Consider the following 16,499-nt stretch of genomic DNA (forward strand, 5'->3'; position numbering starts at 1 on the left):
AACCTATCTTCCAATTTTACTATGGGCAAGAACTCTCTTATGTCCGAAATCCATAATCTGGACTCCCTTAAAGAGCCTGGGCCCCTTGATGAGCCGGCTTCTACCCACATGTCTATGGCTCGCTCCTCTTTAGAAACTCTCTTCGGAAAGAGGTTATCTAATGGCCAGCCCTTATCCTGTCATGTGCCACCTTTCCTTTCTCTCCCTTTCCCAAGGTCTAGTGGAAAATCTTGAGTTACCCTTCACCCCTGAAGAAATTCATAAGGGCATTTTTTATCTAGGTAATGATAGGACCAGATGTGTTCTTGGTTCTCATCTTCTTTAATCTCTTTCCTGATGTCCTCTCTTTTTTCAACTAGTTCTACCACACAGCCTCTGTCAGTAGGGGCATGAATTCCACCTTTATTGCCCTTATTCCCAAGATTGAGGGTGCTAGCGACATGTCTTGGAGTTGTTTTTTATGTTGAAAATTTTAAGTTGTGTACCTTGGGTTTGGCCCTATACCACTCATGGCAAGGAACAATGCTTAATGGCCAGAAATTACAGCAAAATGCCTTGAACATAGGCACTTAAATACATCATAAGCCAACACAAAGACATTACAATCACTTGAACTTGAACCCAAGACACTTTCCCACTGTATAGACTCTATAGAGATTGAAAATATGACAACACAATCACCCAACACTTAGAATTTCGGCCACACTTTTACATCAACCAAGTATGACATAACATAAATCTCTCAATCTCCATTTACAATATTAACATCAACGAAATACGACATAACATAAAATTTTCAATATCCATTTACGGTATTAACAAGCAAATGTGTGCATAATATCTTACTTCATGGGAAGCAATGTTTCAAAAGTGCTAGGCGGCTGGGGGGTCTAGGCCGCTCAACGCCTAAGCGGGTGCCCAGAACCTGGGCAGTCCAGTAGAAAGGAAAATGTCTCTATAGTCTAATAGTATGAGTATAATTGTATAACACATAAGAATTAGGGATTTAGGGCACATTAAATATATAGTACACAAGTGTAACATCAAAACTTCCATGAGGGCATTTCCGCCCTTGGGCACTGGGTGTAGGCCTTGGGCGGGTCCTAAACGCCTAGGCGGGCGCCCAAGGATATCCCGCCTATGCGCCTAGGCCTTCTGGACCGCCTATACGGCTGCCCTGATGCTAGGTGGTCTGCTCTTTAAATTACTGATGGGAAACCAATAAACGAGCTCATGTACCTGGTTGATGGTGCTGACAACCGATAGCGCAAGACCTTGGAGTTGTTTTTTATGTAGAAAATTTTAAGTTGTGTACCTTGGGTTTGGCTCTATATTACCATCAATGGGTATCAGCAAAATACAACTCAAGACAAGGAACAATGCTTAATGTCCAGAAATTACGGCAAAATGCCTTAAACATTGAAAATGCCTTACAAATCACTTGAACTTGAACCCAAGATACTTTCCCACTCTATAGACTCTATGGAGATTGAAAATATGACAAAACAATCGCACAACACTTAGAATTTCAGCCACACTTGTACATCGACCAAATATGACAACAAAAATTACAAAACATGAATTATATGGCTCAAATCTTTCAATCTCCATTTACATTATCAACAACCAAATATGTGCACAATTTCTTGTTTCATGGGATGCCAATAAACGAGCTATGTGCCCAGTTCGTCACCAAGGTCTTATGTACAGCCCGTGAAGGTGCTTACTACCGATAGTGCAAGATCTTGACTCCCAGGACAATCTCAAATATGGGAAGCAAATATCAACGAAGCATAATTCCAAAATGCAAACATTCCAATCATAATCACCAAAATATGGGGGATGATTCAATGAGTATTGGAGTTATGGCCTTTTATCGCCTTGTAACTTGGACATATTATAGCTCTTGATCACAGTGGGAGGGTACAAGAGCGATGTGACTCTAGGATCATAGTGCACTAGGACCTATAATTACATAACCCTAAGAGAGTCATGAGGCCTATATATATATATATATATATAAATATATACGCCACTACGCAACGCCTACGAGTGAAAATGAACAGTGTTTTCTCCCATTGGCTCGGCGCCTTCCGATTTTTTTGGACAATGAGTATTAAAGACCGCCATGGACCTAACATGCCCCTGTGGCAGTACACCGTCACTGACAACATGTCCGTGACGGTAAAAAAACACAAAGAAATTGCCATGGACCACATGTCGCCCATTGCGGCTCCGTTCAATAAACCGCCATGGACATAACAAGTTTCTAGTGGGGTGAAACACTAATCAAAATCACCTATAGGCTTTTTTAAGATTTTTTCATATATATATATATATATATATATATATATATATGGAAGATACTACAAAATGCCTATAGGCGAAAATGAACAGTGATTTCGCTTACCCTCATCACCATCCAAACTTCATCGCACGGTCACAGTTATCTAGTGGTGTTTCAATTTACATTTTTTTTTTTACTAATCAGAATGATCTGAAATTTGGAGCGTGTGTACATCTTAGCGAGGCGCACCTAATAAAAATATGAAAAACATGATTCGTAAAATATAAATTGACCAAAATGCCCCTGTAAATTACAGGGGCATTTTGGTCAATTTATATTTTACGAATCATGTTTTTCATATTTTTATTAGGTGCGCCTCGCTAAGATGTACACACGTTCCAAATTTCAAGTAATATATATATATACACGAGAGGCACCCGAGAGGGTAGAGGTTTACCTCTAGTCAGCGTTTATTGATTTTTTCCTCATGGCTGTGTTATGGCGACGGCATTGTGCATGTGATTGATTGATGATGATATGAACTTGAGTATTTGGTGTAATTTTGCCCTGTATGGAAGGTTAAGGCTTTGAAAGGACATAAGCCTGGATCCTTGACGTGCTAAAATCATTACTTCTCATAGTATGTGCATGTACAGTCGCAAATGGGAAGCCGCTCTTTCAGAGGATCCACTGTGAAGAGATATGCACATGTGCCTAGAGAATAACCCTCACATCCATAGGAGTGCATGCCCTTGGGGTGCACCTATAATCCATTACAACTTGAGAGTCCAGAGCCACTTATTGGTTTGACTTTCATAAACCAATCATGAGCCCTTGATTAACACTTAGGGTCATGGGTTTGTTGCGACAATACTGAGAAGGTGACTTTGGATTCTAGGTCTAGCCAAGTAGAGTGCTCCGATACCTTATTCAATTCCATAGGATCCTAATTTTTCTTTTAAATATATTTCATATGGTTCCAAAATGTGTAATTTCGATGGGAAAAGCTTTGGTTATTTTTTAAGAATTTTTGTAGCTTTTTTGGCTTTTTTCTGAGCAAGAAAATGAATTTTACATAATTGTTTTCTAGAAATGAGAAATAAGGACTGACCTAAGGGACCCACACATAACACCCAAATGGCTAATGGGTATCCACATGAGCTGGTGGGGAGTCCATGTTTGCTTCACGTGGAGGTGACATGGGGATGACATCATCCCATCTATGGGATCTATCTTATATAATTATTTGTTACTGAAGGAGTTTTTTAGTTGTGGATTTTGATGGATTTTTAGAAATTCAACAATTGGATTTTTGGTACATGTTTTGTGTCTGAGATTTGTGGTTCGTGCACATGTGTAAAACCTCACCCATGTGGCATCATGTAATTGGATGAAATTGATATTTTGTGAATAGTCAAAAACTTTGGTAGAAATTGATATTTTGTGAATATTTGATATCCAAAATCAAATCTCATGAATATTAATTAATAAATACTAATTATATTATAATACTTATCTTAATTAATAATCCCTCCCCCTCCCTGTTCTTGGGCGGGCGCTCGGCCGCCTAGGCTGTCAGGGCCCCAAAACGCCTAGGCGAAGCCTACGCCTTTTTGAACATTGGTAGTGATATGTAGCACATAAGTGTCACACCCCAAGTTTTATAATACTAGAATTCCTGATGTGACTGTCAATTCTTAACGAATAAAACCAATTTGAAACTTTGACTAAATATTGCATCAAAACAAAATTTCCACTTAGGAACTTTCAGATTTGTACAAAGTCTATTTCACCAGTTATAATAACATGAAGATCTATATATATATATTAGAGGAAGAGACTAATAATAAGAATCGAGAAAGATAGAAAGTACATAAGGTAGAAAGCATAGAAAGCATGTAAGATAGTAAGCACATAAGGTAGAAAGCATAGAAAGCACGTAAGATAGTAAGCACAGAGAACAATTACTTAATATTCAACAAGGTTAGGCACTTACATAGATAGACTCGAAGAGACAATATAAGACCAATGTGGTTCCTCTTCTTCAGAAGACTCGGACAGAAGACACAGAAGACTCAACCAAAGCTCACACTTAGAACAAATCACTCAAAACCAAACGCTCAGAATTAAACACCCAAAACTAAAGGCAGAAAACTAAGACAGAAAAACTCCCAAGATTCATTTCAGGTGCTTTTCCCTTTGGGTCTCACCTCCTTATATAGAGGAGGGGAGGTCGGACTTCAAAGGATTACAAATCCGCACGAAAAGTAAGATGCCCTTTCAATAAAGCAAAAGTTAAAGTTCTGACAAAAGTAAGATTCCTCTACAGCGATTGGTGGCGATAATGCTCCTTTTTACTGTAGATTAATGATTGGTCAGTGCCAATAGTGCTTCTTTTGTCGGTGGTAGTTTGATTTTGGGACACGTGTCCTGAGTGGGTTTTTGGAGTCGTACCGTCCCTTGCTTTTACCTTCAATTTAGTGGGGAGAAGGTAATCCATGCACAGTCATCGCCGTTTAACGAACTATAGTCTTCTATTTCTTCGTCGTTTGATGGAGTAGGCATTTTTACTTCATCTTCTTCTTTTTAAGCTCAGCTTTTGATAGTGTTGGGTTTTTATGTTGCATTAACTTAATATATTCGGAAAAACCCATATCAGAAGTTGGTGAGGAGGTTGGTATTATTTTCATGTAAATCTTATCAGGGTCCAGGGAATCATTTTTGTAACTATCCCACCATTTAATTGATATCTGTCGGCGTAACTCTGGGATATAATCCCATCGGTCCATGCCATCCTCAGAGAGTTGGTGTGCCCATTTTAATATCCAAGGGACCTGATATAAGGCCATAAAATATAAATGATAGTCTCTTTTTAGACTCTGTGAAATTTGTAATTTTTGGGGAAGTATCTGGCTACATGATCCCCATAACAGGAACCAGCTTTTAAACCAATTGGGAAACTCTATTGATTCAGTTCTTTTAAACTGTACGTACCAGCTATGTGTGGTCTTAGTATTTTGGTAGGCAAAAACCTCATCCCATGCCTCGATGTATTCAAAGTAATGGTAGGATTTATTTTTAAATCCTTTAGTATTTATCATCCTTGGTTTTGAAGGATTCAAACCCCAATCTCTAGAAGAGATGATTTTATGAATTTGGAACTTGGAATATGCTATTTCCGAGTCATTATTAATATAATGGTGTACTATTGACATTGACCCAGTTTCCATAAGTATGGTCTCATACTATTCTCTGCATCTATCGACCCTATTAGGATGCAGATGATTGCGTAAATATATGGATGCTATTTCAGCAGGGTCTTTTTCCCTGTGATCATTTTCAATAATAATCAGCGGTATATAAGTTGTCTCAATCTCTTGAGCCTGCTTTCTTATTAAAGCTTTCGGAGTAGATGAAGCTGCCGGGCTTTTTTTGTTTGGATTATAAAAAATGCATGAATATTCATGCATTTTTTATATAAAATTTGGACCTAAACCATGATTACTGGACACCGCCTAGCATTTTTTGGAACACTGCCCTTGACTCTTATAGCCTTTGTGTCGGAGTTAGCATCATAGTTCATTTTTGTATTGCAACTTTACCTTTGTTGCTATGTTTTTTGAGAAAGGTGAACTTTATATTAATAAAATGGTGAAAATATACAAAAACCACAAGATGTGGTCAAAGGCAGCCCACAAGACGGGTGCTCAGAGAACAAGAGAGGTAGGAGAGCAGAGAGATCCAGAAAACAAAACCAAAAACTGAGAGCTAAAACCTAAATTAACAAACAGGGGGAGGAAAGAGTGTTTTAATGAAGTATGCCATCCGAGGAGAGTGAGTACAGGGGGCCCTCGGGGTGTGAGAAATGAACACAAAAAGAAAGAGAAAAAGAGATAACGGAATGAAAGCGAGAGTTTAAAATTCCTTGAACATAACAGAGATGTGAAGAGTAATGGGGAATCCTGAAAAGGCCTTCCCGAGACAGAAAAAGGCAGCATGGCCCTGTGTTGCTATGCGAGGGGTAAAAACTGTCCATGCAGTGGATCCTCAGCCGAAGTGAGGGTGTGATCTGACTGCAGCCAAGGCAGCGACCATGAGCCTTCGGGGTGAGATTGAGGGCAGGAATCCAGTTCTGAGCTGCCGAGCTTGATAGACCCATGGAAGCTACCTGCAAGCTAACTAGTATCCAGAAGAAGGGCCCAACAAGAGGGGAGGTGAGGATTAGGAGAGGGAAGGGAGGATGAGGGATTACACATCCGTGGAGTAGGGATGGAGAGTTAAGGGGTAAGGAAGAAAATGACAGAATAGGTGTATGCGGAGAAGAGAAACGAGCAAGAGACCCAAGATAGAAGGTAAGGGGAGAGGAAGGGTAGAATGGTGGATCTGATGGAAATTCTAATAACAAAATTTTTTTTCTTTTTTTTTTCTTTTTTCTTTTTTCTTTTTTCTTTTTTCTTTTTTCTTTTTTCTTTTTTATATATTTTACTTCCTCTTTTTTTTTGTTTTTTTTCTTTTTCATTCTTTTTATTTCTGGGGGGAGATCAGAGAGTATGGGCAGAGAGAGGGAAGAGGGAGGGGAGGGTATCAAATAAGCGATATGGTTAAATTAGCGCACCTGTTGTGAGAATAGGACGGTGGGAAAGGTGTTGTGGGTTCCTTCCTTGGCGAGGTGATCTGCTGCTGAATTGAACCCCAGAGAATGCGTTTAAATGTCTCATTCAGCAGGTCACTGCAAATGAGATAAATGAATTCATTGCTATTTTTATGTTATTAAAACAAAAAATTTCCCTTTTTGTGTTTCTTTATGCTTTGCTCTTGTAGTTTCTCCATAATAGAACTTCATACATGCATGCGAACTTAGTGATCTGGAGTCTTAACTGCAGCATGTTATGAGTAAATGGATTGTGAACAATATGTTTTGTATGTAGTCTTGTGTTTGCACATGTGATTAGATGAATGGTCCTTTTGGATTTTTGCTTTTTCTTAATATAAGCCGAGTTTCCTACTATGTAGCTGTATAACTTAAAAGAAACTCTATTTTTTTTTGTTTCGTGTAATAACATTTTTGGGATTGACTTTAACATACTGATGGTTATGGAAAATCTAATGTTATTACTCCTAGTTTCTTTCTGTGTCTGTGGGCTTATGTGTTTCTTTCTGTGAAGTTCTTCATTTTTTTTCTTTTGAACTTCTTAGCTATTACTTGTGCCAGATTGTGTGTGGTGTTGACAACCTACTTTTTGGCTTGTTGATTAGATGGCTCACTCTTTTGGCTTGGTAGTGTAGAGAACTTGGGGAAATTACAGAACAAACAAACTTGTTCAGTTGCTCCTGTTACTTTGATTACGTATTCTTGGGCCCTAAGTGCTTATTTACTGGTCACTCTCTGATATTGGCTGGAATTCATTTTCTTTTCTGCCAAAGACAAGATATGGTAATCAATTAAAAAACATTGCATACAATGTCGCTAATTGTATGACATTAATGGATGCTGTTACTTCACAAATGGAAAAAGAATAACACTCCAAACTTTCAGATGTGAATGCTGATATCTGGGGTGTGCATTCCTCCACTCAAAGGCTGTTAAAATTTTCAACACACTTTGGATGGAGGAATGATGCACCCAAGCTGTGTGACTTCACATCTGAAGGTTTGGGGTGTGGTTAATTTTCCAACCAAAAAGTAACTGCACTCATTGTATCTGATCCCATGTTGAATTATTTTGTATTCTTGGTTTGCCAAGGAGGATTTGATTCTTTGCTGCTGAAAATGTGAAATATGCAAATTTGAATTGATATGGTAAAAATAAAATAGTGAACTTTAGAAGTATGCTGTCACAGGTCCGGCATTATAATCAGGCAATGCAACCAGATCTAAATAGTGACATGGGAAATGTGCGCAAGAGTGAAATTGGGGAGAACATCGGAAAGAAAGATAAGATGCAATTTCTTGTCAATACAGTAAGTACAAGGCACCTTTTGGGACACAACTGTCCAAGAAGATGGCATTGTATGATACATTTGTTCTACCTGGTATTTATTTTGTGTTTTCTTTTCATGACCTGCTTTTTTTTGTTTTGTTCCTTTGCTTGCTCAAGTTGGTATTCAAATCTTTGGTGTTGTTTTTATTTTTTTTCTTTTTTATTACAATTATCTGAATTGTCTTTGTGGAGCTATTTCATTAGTGGAAAACATTAGCTATAGGAATTAGAAATTAGACTAGATGGTTGTAGATGTTTGCTATGAAAGGGAAAGTTCAGTTGATTAGTTGGCATTTACTGTAAAGTGAGAATGTTTTAGGGTGTCTCTGTGTTCATGAACTTATTTACTTTAAGAATTGCGGCACGATATATTGTCTCTGGATGAGGTACTTCAAAAGATACAATAGAATTAGCATGCCATTGATTTAATTCAATGACTAAAAACTTAGATTCGAACTGACCCCAAATAGTTGGGAGAAGGCTTGGATGATGACGATGATGATTATTATAAACTTAGATTTGCCTATCGGCTTAGTACTTCGCCTGGTCCAGAGCCGAGTCTTATCGAGTTGACCCTGCTGAACTGGGCAATCTTCTAAAAGTATGGTGTTTCGAATTCCCTTTTCAGTTTGATCTTTTCCCCTTTTTATCTGGTGTGGATAAAGTAATGGTGATGGATTTCCCATTTCTTTTGTAATGTTTGCATATGTCCTTGATACTTGGTTATTCATGGTTAAGAAATATTTTTCTTTTCAATGTCCAGTTTTGTATAATCATTTGCTATCTGGACAGTCTTATTGAAATAACTTTGCAAAGTTATGTTAATGTTTTTTTTTTCTTCTGACGCTTATCAAAGAAAGTGATTTGTTTACAATGCCCACTTGAAAACGAAGTTTTTTCTAACATAACGAGTAATAAAAGCTGAGAAATTGAAATTGTCAGGTTCTTCATTTGAAAGCATCTAAAGAAGCCGTTTATGGTGCTCTTGATGCTTGGGTTGCATGGGAACACAAGTTCCCCATAGTTTCATTGAAGAGAACACTGGCTATTCTTGAGAAGGAGCAACAATGGCACCAAATTATTCAAGTACACCCTCATTCTTACTTCTTTATATCTATGCTACAAATTTACTTTGTAAATTTTCTTAGTTTGTTTCGTGCTACAAATTTTCGTTGTAAATTTTCTTAGTTCGTTTTGGTTGACTATCTAGTGAGACAACAATATACCATCTGTTCATTTATGTTTCTAATGGTAATTCCTGATGGTCAGCTATCCATCATAATTTGGTACACCATGCAACTGTTGAACATGTCTACGACTCTAAATATTGAGAAGAGCATGGTTTCTATGTCTTCATGTCTAAAACTCTAAATCTTGAGAAGATGGTTTCTATGTCTTCATGTCTAAAACTGTAAACATTGAGAAGAGCACGGTTCTATGTCTTAGTGTATGGTTTCAGTTTTGTATGCTTCTTGCCAGAACATCAAGATGTTGCTACAAGTGGAAAGTTCTGATAACTAATGATGACAGTAGTCATATTGATAAGGTAGCTAATACAAAAGTCTCCGACAAGCAATGGGAAAAGGCAGCCTACATGTCGGGTGGTCAAGTACAAATGTACATATATTGAAAGAAATGGCTGTGCAATTCTAGGGAGTAAAATAAAAAAATTTCTCTTTCGTTTATTAGTATATCTGAATTCCACTTACAAGTGCCATAAAACAATGTTTTTTTTTGTACTGTCAACATAAAACAATCCAAATACAACCTTTACAGAAACCCTAAATACAACCTAGGATATTTCTTTTTGCTGCTAAATAAATACAACTCAATCCAAGGCTGAATACAAACTTTTAGTGTAAATTCTAATACAAATAATGTTCCTGAAAATTGCAATTAAATAGTATTAATGACTGTTAAATAAACCAAGAATAGCTGGGAAAACTTACTCGACTTTGCCTAGGTTGACCCCCTTAGCTTTGGATACACCCCACACCTGATTACCTGACAGATTGTGCACTCTGATTATCTTGGCCTTGCTGAATTCTTTGAGTCGGGAAACTCTGTAGCCAATACCCTTTTCAGATCTAGGGCTTGAGAGCACAAAACAAGAATAGGGTTTCTCTAGAACCTTGTAAGGCCTTTCTAGGGCAATGCCACCACTGGCACCTCCCTTGATCAATTAGGGTTGGACGTGTAGGTATGCCTTATCTAGTTATAACTCATCTTGGCCAATAGAATCTTAGGTAAGCTGTTAGGTGAGAAAGACAATCAGTGTGAGCCATCCATCCCAAAAAATCGTGATTTAGGGAGGAAAATAGGAACCTTATCCCCTGATTCTTTGAACCACATCCACTTCTGGTCAACCTAGGATAAAACCAATCAAAATATATCTTCTATTTTGACTAGGAATTCAATGTCAAAAAGATTATAGGAATCTTATAGGATTATAGGAATTCAATGTCAAAAAGATTATAGGAATTCAATGTCAAAAAGATTTGGTCAATTTCAACAATTGATAGAAAATTTTATAAACACAAAATATTCTCTATTCCTACAAAATAGGGTCATACAGTCTTTTTCAAATATTTCCACAAGATTCTCTAACTACAAATTATTCTCAAAATCTCTTGGAGAGGTTATACATCTGACAATGATTTTAAAAATTTCTAAAAATCACTTAAACAATTCTTAACCTGAAAACAAAATTTCTAGAAGTGGTTTGTTAGGGCAACCCACCGACCCGGAGATGAGTAGAAGACTGCATTCAAAACCCGAGAGGGCCTTTATGAGTGGTTGGTGATACCATTTGGCCTCTCCAATGCACCTAATACTTTCTTTTAGTTGGGTTTTGTGGCCTTTAAAGGCCTGGAGACCTTGTAGATATGATATTTTATAGTGGAATATGCTCTTCAGCAGGAGTGTATTACTGACCAAGGGTTGCGCAGTTCATAGCTCTGGTCATGTCCAAAACCCTTATCCCTTGGCATGTAGCATAATCAATAAAGGTTTGCAATGGGCCATCCCTTGTTGAGGTCGGAGAGATGCCGAAGGATGATTCTTATAGGCCAAGAGAATTGTATGGTCTCCTGTGTGCAGTTGTGGGTATGTGAGAGCAAAGGCTAAAGCCTCAACAAACTTCCACACGGCATGTATACATGACAGTTGTATTACTAGGAAGCAGTCCTACAGAGGGACACATGTACATATGCATATAGAGAGCCTTTTTTTGTACTGTGGTGACAAGTGTTAGATTTGCTCTTAAAGGGGATAACTGAAATTCACATTCCAAGATCATGGTCCCACTGTGGGTCATGGGTCTTTGTGGGTCATGGGTCTTTGTTGGGTTACATAAGATAACAAAGTGGATTAGGGTTTTTAGGGTGAGTGGAGTGACCTTATTGTCGTTATTTTTGACTCATTGATATTAGTCCACTCCTAGTATATTTTGTTTTCGTATTAAAAATATTTTTAGGATTTTAAAATATTTTTTATAATTTTAAAATATTATTTCTACTGTAATTTTCATTTAAAAAGTTATTTTTGAAATTTCATAACTTGATAATACACATGTGAGACCAATGATCTAGCCCCTACATGTGTGTGCCACCCATGTGGGGCCCACATTAACCCTTAGGGAGGCACACCCTTTTTTTTTTTTTTTAAACAAAAAAAGTGGGCACGCCACTTTTTAAAGAAAAAATGGCACGCCTTTTCTTTTGACGTTATAGCGTCCACGCCCCCATTTTTCGTAAAATTTGGTTCAAACTTTGAAAGGGTTAAAAGATAGGAAATCTTTTTTATTTCAAATTAGATTTGGTTTCCTATTCTATGGGAATTATTTAAATTTCAGATTATCCTTGATTATGGGAGATCTAGATTATGATAAGTTTGATCTTTTTTCAATTTTAAATAGGAGTTGGACGTGGGTCAAAATCTTTCCACCCAATTGCTGATTTGTGGTCGGGATGACTCTAATTGAATTTTTCATCCAACAGATTTTCTAAATTATCTTAAAAGTTCTAATTGCAAATTAGATAAGACGTACCTAGGAAAATTTTATTCAAATTGAGAGATAGATTTCCTTCTATTTAAACACCTAATTTGAATCTCTTTTAAACAAGGCAAAAAGATTCTCTCTCTCTCTCTCTCATGCCTCTATTCTCTTTCTTCTCCATGCCAATTTTGTTATCTTTCTTTCTCAAAAAATTGGAAGCCACCATGTGCCTCCCCTCTTTTTACCCCATAGGGAGGCACGCTACCCTCTCCTCTATATTTGTGTCACACCACCCTCTCTCCTTTAGGTGTATCGCACCACCCAAAAATAAAAGAAAGGAGGTGGTATCATATGAAAACCCTAGAGCTAAGGTTTTTTTTTTTTTTTTTTTATGTGGAAAAAGAGATGTACAACCAGCCAAGGGAGAAATAAACCTAGTTTGTTCACATAGGGTTTCTATAAACCCTAGTTGTTTTGGAGCTCTTTAAAAATCATAGAAAAAGAAGTATTGCATACAAAGCTTGCCTATATCAGAATTTCCAACTCAAAGTGCTCCATCTGTAAGGGGATCGAGTGTGGATGTACGACCTGTGAGGGTAACTCCAAGCATCTTTCAATAGGTCTTCTCAGTAGTTTTAATTAATTTTTTGTGTTATTTCTTATTTTTCTGTAAGTTTTCAGGAACTTATTTTGTACTAAAAATTATAGTGGAAGTTAGTTTAGAGCTCTTGAAAGTAGAAATAAAGATCTTAAGTTGTATCGAGGGTACTATTTTAATTTACAGTAACATATAATGGTCCATGTAAGTGGAATTCAGGCATTTGAAATAAAAATAAAAATAAAAATTTAATTCAATACCTTGAGTTCCACATAGCTACACCTTTCATTTTTGGGTGATAAAACAAGTGTTTAAGCATTTTATTTTGAAATTCGTGGTGGTATACTTTGATGATCAACATTGGTGAGCAGGCACATATGGAGTACTTATGGTTCCTGTTTGACTTGTTACAGGAACAATAGCTGTATGTGAATCTTAACATGTGTGAATTCATGACAGACACCCTAATCTTTCTTGGTTATGTTGTTTCAGTCGAGGGGATTGAAAGAAGTGGTTGTGGAACTCAATATATTAATTTTTTTTTTCTGTTATTCAATATACTTGAATTTCAGTTAAATAGGCCACTATATACTATTATAAATTAAAATTAATACCCTAGATACAACTTAGGATCTTTAGTTTTACTGTCAAAACAAATAGACACGATCTAGGAGCTTTAAACAAACTTCCATTATAATTTTTAGTACAATATATGTTCTTGAAAATTCACAGAAAAATAATAAATATTATTGAAAATTAATTAATCATCTGGGAAGACGTACGGGGAGATACATGGAGTTTATATGAACTGATGAAATCCTGAATAGAGAGCTTCTTGGGGAAGGTTATGGTGGGCATTTTGGACGAGACAAAGCCATAGGATTGGTGGAGTCCAAGTACTACTGGCTAGAATTGAAGAGAGATGTTATGCGGTTTGTTGAGAGGTGTCGTACGTGTCAGCTAGCTAAAGGGCAATAACAGAATAATGGGCTTTATTCGCCACTTCCTATGCCTAATGCACCTTGGGAGGATGTTAACATGGATTTCGTGATGGGACTTCCACGGACTCAAAAAGGTATGGATTCCATATTCGTGGTAATAGATAGATTATCAAAGATGGCTCATTTTATACCTTGCAAGAAGATCATGTATGCCACACATCGTTGCTAACTTATACTTCAATATGAAGTTTCTCAACTATTTTTGGGAACTTTGTGGAAGAAATTGAACACTCAATTACAGTTTTGTAGTACTTATCATCCGCAAACAGATGACCAAACTAAAGTGGTAAACCATAGTTTTGGCAATGTTTTGAGAAGTATTCTGATGGAAAAGAAGAAATAATGAGACCTATCGCTGCCTCAAGCGAGTTTGCCTACAATAGTGTCCCCAATAGGTCTACTGGTAAGAGTATGTTCGAGGTGATATGGGAAAGACCCTACTAATTCACTTGACTTGGTTCCTATCGAAGCCAATGTGGAGGGTTATGCTACTGTTGAGGACTTGGTTGAACAGATGAATCAGGTGCATTATGTGCTAGTCTAGAAGCCAATACAACCAAATACAAAGATGCAGCGGACATGCATCGCCGTTTCAAGGAGCTTAATGTGGGATACTGCATAATAATGTATCTCAGGAAGGAACAACGTCCAGTTGGAAAGTACAGCAAGCTGGATGATCATAAGGCAGAACCATGATTTTGAAGAAGTTGGGCAGCAACGCTTACAAGATCGCTTTGCATTCAAATTTAGGGACTTCAAACATCTTCAATATTGCTGCTCTGTCAAAGTATTGTGTTCCGAAGAGTTTGAGGATGAAGATTCAAACTTGAGGCGAGTTCTCCTCAATCCAAGGAGAATGATGATGAGTAGCGCATGACGAGTAGCCATGAGTATCTTCTTTGGGAGCGACAGATTCCTCTTAATTCTCGTACATATTTGGAGGATAAAAACCCTAGGAGAGTTTCCAAGAAAAACAAAGAAAAGCAAGGAATAAAATGAATTGCTTTTTAAGTTGTTTTGGTGCTATTTCAATTATTTTATTTATTTATTTCATTACATGATGATGATGATGATTACTGGACTATTTAGGGAATTTATATATATTTTAATTAATGTTAGGGATTTTAATTTCAAGTTATACTTAAGTTAGGACCTTTTGGTCAAAAGTTAATTATATGAACAAATATTGTCCAAAACAATAAATTTTTAATATAAAAAAGGGGCATGGATTGGCAGTAGGAAAAAGATCATTTATTCCTATTTTCAGAAAAAGAGAGACTTGTCTTGAGAAAAGAAACCTATGGCTAGGTGGGAGGAAACCTTGGGTTTCTCCTAAATTGCATGTGTTTGGTTGTTTTCTTACTTATTTTTATTGTTTCTTAATACAAAATATTGCTAAAACAATAAATTTTTAATAGAAAAGAGGGACGTGGATGGGCTGGAGAAAAAAGATAATGTATTCCTCTTTTCAGAAAAAATAAAGACCGTCTTGAAAAACGAAGCCTAAGGCTTCAGCCCTAGGTGGGAGGAAACCTTAGGGTTTCTCCAAAATTGCATGTGTCTGGTGGTTTTCTTGTTGATATTTATTGTTTCTTCAAGTTCTTTGCATCAAACTTATAGTGTATATTATATGATTTTATGTTTGTTGTAGTTATAATCTTGTAATATAATTGTAGCATTGTATATTTTCTCAATATGTGCAACCTATATATCTAATATTGCCTATGTATGTGTAGTGCGTGTGTAATTTGTAAGATATAGTGCATCAACCTCTCAATTTGTTTATTAAGTTTCATGATTCCTTGTTACTTGTTGTCTGTTCAATAGAATGGGGATGTCAACGTGAAACCATCTTTCGAACAGGATGTTCTCTTACATTGGAGTAGTGTCTCCACCTGGATAGTGTATGGCTAAGCTTCTTTTGTTATTCAATCACACTGTGTTCTACAGGTGATAAAGTGGATGCTAAGCAAGGGGCAAGGCACCACCATGAATACATATGAGCAGTTGATATGTGCACTCGATAAAGATGACAGAGCAGAGGAAGCTCACATGTTCTGGCAGAAGAGAATTGGACATGATCTGCATTCAGTTCCATGGAAGTCATGCAAACTTATGATTTCAATTTACTATCGAAACAACATGTTAGAGAGGCTTGTAAAAGTATCTCTTTTCTTACTAGACTCTATAAATCTTTATGGTGACTTCTGTTATTGGATATTGTACTTCAAATGCCGTTTTCTATTCTATTGATTTCAAGAAGTTTATTTGTCTTATGTTGAAGAGAAATGAGGTTGATTTCTAAATCATGCATCATATCTGTTACATTTTTAGGACAATGTAAATATCTGATATTATGAGCTTGTATACTTTATTATGATGCTTATCTTTTGGCTTTGACATATTTCTTTTCACACTAAACTCCCGACTCTTTGTAGTGAATTTTATTATTGGATATTGTACTTCAAACGCCATTTTCTATTGTATTGATTTCGACAAGTTTATTTGTTGAAGAGAACTAAATATGGTTGAGAACTAAATCTTGCATCTCTATTATTTTTAGGAAAATGTAAATGTGTAATTCTATGAGATTGTATGTAAGCATTGTTGTAGCAACTATATTATGTGTCATCTTT

At 36.7% G+C, this 16,499-nt stretch overlaps 1 protein-coding gene across 20 annotated transcripts in view; it reads left to right on the forward strand.

The window, feature by feature from the left end:
* Positions 1-16,499, forward strand: part of LOC18441503 (pentatricopeptide repeat-containing protein At4g18975, chloroplastic) — a 35,536-nt gene that overhangs the window by 6,479 nt on the left and 12,558 nt on the right. For 18 of the 20 annotated variants that reach the window (XM_088851826.1, XM_088851828.1, XM_088851832.1 and 15 more), the window contains exons 4-6: positions 8,128-8,247; positions 9,210-9,353; positions 15,814-16,026. In XM_088851826.1, coding sequence (XP_088707952.1) covers positions 8,128-8,247; positions 9,210-9,353; positions 15,814-16,026 — 477 coding nt within the window. Of the gene's footprint in view, positions 1-7,541; positions 7,722-8,127; positions 8,248-9,209; positions 9,354-15,813; positions 16,027-16,499 lie in introns of those variants that run through there. The other 2 variants (XM_088851839.1, XM_088851840.1) reach the window with 2 other exon arrangements.

The sequence above is a fragment of the Amborella trichopoda genome, chromosome 11 (assembly GCF_054954075.1).
Source record: "Amborella trichopoda isolate Santa Cruz 75 chromosome 11, AtrichopodaSantaCruz75HAP2 v2.0, whole genome shotgun sequence".
In the NCBI taxonomy this organism is placed as follows: Eukaryota; Viridiplantae; Streptophyta; class Magnoliopsida; order Amborellales; family Amborellaceae; genus Amborella; species Amborella trichopoda.